Raw genomic sequence first — 5030 nt, 5'->3', positions numbered from 1 at the left:
TATTAATAGCTTGCCCATAACATAGCGGCGGTGGAGGAATGGCTTGGGCAATCAGCAGCGGATGCTATTTGCGTTTTAATAGCGGTACTCCTAACTTTCATAAATTCGCAGTAAGTGAAAATTAATTAGGAAAACAGAACTGAAATTGAAAATTTGCTTTAAGGCGCGCTTTAACAGCGCTTAATAGCTTTTCCAAAAAAATCTTGATTTATTATATATTCTTATTTTTTTATAAGGATTTGCAAAAGTGACTTCAAATAATTGTTAATACTTAAAATCTTATCAGTGAATATGTGTTCTAAAACTGAATAAATTATTAATGTTTTCTGTTTCAGATTGAATTTTATACGTTTGTTTCGACGAAAGATATAACGATAAAGTTACCACAATGGATTGTGGCACATCAACGGCTAAATATGTGCTGTTTGCATTCAACACTGTAGTTGTGGTAAGTACTTGTGTAAATATAGTACATGCATTTAGAGTAACGAATCAGAAAAATGAATAGAATACGATCACAATAGCAAATAGCAGAAAAGTAACAACTTTCTTCAGGGTATTGTATATATCGTATATGCTATTTTTCGTCATAGCGGTTTGAAGTTTTGAGTGTAACGTTAGGAACGTTACGTTTAACGTAAGGAAGATACTAGAGCTTTAAACATATTGGGTGTTCAAGGGAGTTCAGGTCAGAACTGGCGGTAAAACAAACATAGAGTACAGAAGGCTTCAAGTTTCACTGCCGAGAGACCGCCGAAAGTTTCTTTGGTCATCTGATTCGAATAACAAATACAAAGCAACATATTTTCGGACAGCACTAGAAGAACTAAAAACCGTCAAGAAGAGGTTACAGAAGATAGTAATAAGGACTACGCTAGAGTCAGATGACTCTAAAGTGTAGCCGCATGAGCGCCGGACCGCAGACGGTAGCTCTTAAGACATTATTAAGCCTATTATGTTCCCGGTCGGTAACCAATTTAAGCCTTATCCAGCAAGTGGCCAATATCACTATAGTTGGAGTATTGGGAACCGTGAAATATGTCCTTTCTCACCCGGTTAGGCATTCATAGATAATGTTCCATTTTCTGACTGTGCCCTGTGACGACTCTTACAATGTTCCTTTTTGCTTAGAAGTAAGAGCTTTTTGGTCTATCCGCCATCAGCACAAAAGGTGTTCCTCCAGGGTACATTGCTTCAAACAACTCTTGAAGGATCTACATAATAGCCTGCTGGTCAGCTCTTCTGCCTCACTATTTCTTTTAATTTCTATATAACTGGGTATCCAGATGATATTAAATGAGTTAACTACTGAGAGTCTATGCCATCCAACTTGCATTATCTTAGCTTTGCCATAATTGCCGCTTGGCTACCAACTAAAATGATTTTGTCAGGTTAAAACAAAAACTCACTTAGCACCTTTTGTTATGCCAACAATTTCGGCCTGAAATACTGAATTGTAGTAGCAGCGCGTTCCTGTTCCTGTTCCACGCTTGATCCGTCAGTGAATATGTAGATTTCGTCGTTGAAAATGTCGACCACAGCACCATTGGTCCACTCGTCTCTACTGGAGAATAAAAACGATGTGTTAAGCTAGTGGATCCCCTTTTTCCGAAAAGAAAGAAGTCGCACCGTGCCATATCATATGAATACGAGGAGTGGGTAATGGTTAAAATGTGATTTTTGGTCAAATAATCAGTCACAATGATGGCCTTCGAATGTTGAAATCCGAGTAATTTTTGGTCGTCAGTAAATTTCTGCGGAACAAACCGTGCACACACCTTTCGTAAGCCCAAATGTTCGGTCAAAATGCGATAAATCGATGTTTTGGAGATGTTGAATTCCATTTCAATGAATTTAATAGATGATCTCGGCTGATTTTTGATGAATTCACGCACAGTTTCGATGGAATTTCCGGTGATCATGGATTTTTGTTAGACCACATGTTGATCGTCATTTATGTGCTCACGACCACTTTGAAAATGTTGAAACCACTCGGGCACTCTGCTACGGGATAGGCAATCATCGCCATAAACTTGTTTCAACAATTGAAGCGTTTCGGTAAAAGTTTTTCCAATTTTACAACAACATTTAATGGTGTCTGTTTGTTCGAAACTCATTTTCGCACCGATAACACAAACATACTGACACTTAAGCCGCAATTACTTCCAATCCATGATATGTGATGAAACTCTCACTGGAAAACCGTTAAAGATAGCAGTGGGCGCTGAAAAGTCCTGTTTACTTTGGAACTCAAATCGTACATATACATATAACACAAGTTAATTTTTATAACTCCAGCCAACTGGTAGTTCATAATATGGCCTTCCAACACGAATAGCTTTGGCCCAAAAGTCCTTTAACTCACAACAAAACGTATAACCTTTGTTAGTATCTTTAAATTTGGAACAATCCAAGCTATGCTGATAACAAACTCGGCTACAAATATTGTTACAAAACTCCACTCCTACAGCATTTCTTGCAAATGGATTATTCAGCGTGATAAAAACGATATCAATGGCGAAACTAGGATGCATCACCACCTTATAGAACCATTTTGGCACAGCAATCGTTTGGTTTACACCCAAATATATGCTAGTATCCCGAGAAGTCAGTGGATTTCGCAACTGTAATACGCCTAAGGTACCGGTGAATACCAATACATCGGATTGCTTCGAAGAGGCGATCTTGCGCACAGCGTTCTCCACGCGTACCCAATTACCGGCATTCACGACTTGCCACTCTGGTGCAACGTTCGCGTAATAGAAAGTGGCATACTGTTCGTAACAAAAAATGAAATCCGCAAATGGTGCTATATGACCGCGTGCAAGGAAAATGTACTCACTGACGATGTTTTGGTTGGCACCAAAAAGCGCTTCGAAGCGTGTTCGTTGAGTTGCCTTTGTATATAAATGATCAAGGTTATATCTCACACCTTCACTTTTAAAAGAAGATGGGCGGCAGTCTTGCCTAACTCGATCTAAATGTAAAAATTAAATATAAGTAATTGATAATATCAAATAAGCGACTAATATTTTTTACTTTTTACCACAAAGCCATTAATCAAATTACGTGAGTAAATCGTGCGCTGGTCGCGTGGATTGAAGCAAATTTTGAAAATGGGGTGCCAGTTCCCGCCTAAGCTAAATCCCACTTCATAAAACACACCAGCGGCTGCAGCGCAAATAGTGCCGTTTTGCCATAGCTGAGAGGTCGGTACCGATTTACATTTTTGAACACAAATGGTCTTCCCATAGAGAGAAATTTACCATTTCTACACTCCAATGGTACTATCTCTTGATTTAGAGCAAGCACTTTATTGTCCCTTCCAGCAGCAACGCAGTGTTATTTTGTCATACTCTCTAATTGTAGTTACTGCGCTAGTAGGTCTGAATAATCCAGTATTCGTAAAAATTACAGGTGTCGGTTGCGGCACATCCTTCGGTATCCTAATTGTGCAATGGTTGGCTTCAATTTTAAAAATATATGGAAAAATTAATAAATCTTAATAAAACTCGAATCACTGTGAAGGCAAGAAAATTTGTTTAGAGTATAGAGATTAGTATGGAAAAAAGTTGGAAAATATTTTCAGCCTAAGGTACTGATGTGAAGTACGCGAATGAGTTCGAAATGTTTTCCAACGTTCTCGAGTATTTTTGGTCAGTGATGTTACACTTTAGCGCCACTATTTATTTTTGTATGCTACATCCTATATACTGTATATCCTCTGTGTAATAGTTAAGTGTTGCAGTGAGAGAAATATTTACCGTAAAAATCGACAAAAACTGCAACAAGTTATGCATTTCACGGTTTAGCAAATTCTCAGCGACCCACAGCGACGACTTAGTACGAACTAACTGCAGTTTGCACAATTTTCTTCGTTTATATAAAATTATGTGTACATATATATGTATGTATAATGGAATTTTTTACAAAATCTAAACCCCTGGACATCTTCGTTACACTTATAGCAAAATGATTTTATTGTTCTAACGTTTGAGACAACCCATGCTTGATATCCATTACCAAACAACTGACCTTATGGTTGGTGAGACAAATAGTTTCCTCAAACCTTGGTGCATTCATTACACAGAGTTTCCTCGAAGCATCTGTTAAAACAACATGCCGAACTCTAATTACAATCGCCGTCTATCCATGCAACTCTGTAAGCTAATAGAAATCGCATCCTAAAGTAACGGTGTGTATTTGAAATGAATTTGACATCACAAGCTGTCAAAATTGTGTCAACTAACACTCTTCATAAACCTAAAATAATCGTGTATATCAACTAAAAAATGCTAACCGAATTTGATTCATCCTTACTTGATTCACTGGAAATATATTTAATTAAATTTTATACATTACTAAGTACATATATATTGGAATACCTGTTAAAAGGGTGAGGCCTACATATTGCAAATAATGAGCGAATTCTTGTCGATATCGTAAGAGTAGATTATTATATTATTATTTATACATAAAATGATTCACTGTCCATTAGAAAAAAATATATTTTCTAACAGATAATCAATTAAATTGGAATTTTAATGCGAGAGTATAGTGAAAAATTGAGTGACCTATTTACATACTAGAAAATTGACGTGGTGAAATACAAATCTAATCGTAAAGCGCAATAATTTCACTTCATGAATCAATGAAATGTCATGAAATTCTCACTGGACAATCGATAAAGATAGCAGAGTCCAAAGCACCAGTCGACATATAGATGGCGCCACCATGGGGCGCTAGATTCAAAATGTTCTGTTTACTTCGGAAAGCACCTTGTAGCTGCCGTACAAACTGACCGACCCAAATTAAGTTCTTTTGTGAAAAAGTGTGTATTTGAAGAGCTATCTTCTCGAAATTTGACACGGCTTCTTGTCCAAAGCAACAGTACAATCTGGCAAAGAATTCTATCGGCTTTCCCAAGCAACATCGCTTCACTTTATGGGCTCTTGAAAAGTTCCAAGTAGATCCAACGTTTTCGAGCCAAATTTATTTGTTCAACAATAAGATCCGTTTCCGGTTCAAAG

The 5030-nt window shown here is 37.3% G+C and overlaps 1 protein-coding gene across 1 annotated transcript; it reads right to left on the bottom strand.

Moving 5' to 3' along the window:
* Window positions 1-233: 233 nt before the first annotated feature.
* Window positions 234-3250, bottom strand: LOC125777255 (uncharacterized; the record flags this gene model as incomplete). Its single annotated transcript, XM_049451577.1, has 2 exons — window positions 234-2977; window positions 3040-3250. Coding segments are annotated over 2 exons (909 nt in total), but the record flags the coding sequence as incomplete, so codon positions are not given.
* Window positions 3251-5030: the final 1780 nt, after the last annotated feature.

Source organism: Bactrocera dorsalis, chromosome 3 (genome assembly GCF_023373825.1).
Source record: "Bactrocera dorsalis isolate Fly_Bdor chromosome 3, ASM2337382v1, whole genome shotgun sequence".
In the NCBI taxonomy this organism is placed as follows: domain Eukaryota; kingdom Metazoa; phylum Arthropoda; class Insecta; order Diptera; family Tephritidae; genus Bactrocera; species Bactrocera dorsalis.
The sequence above is the reverse complement of the archived record's forward strand: the minus strand, read 5'-3'. Positions and strand labels throughout refer to the sequence as shown.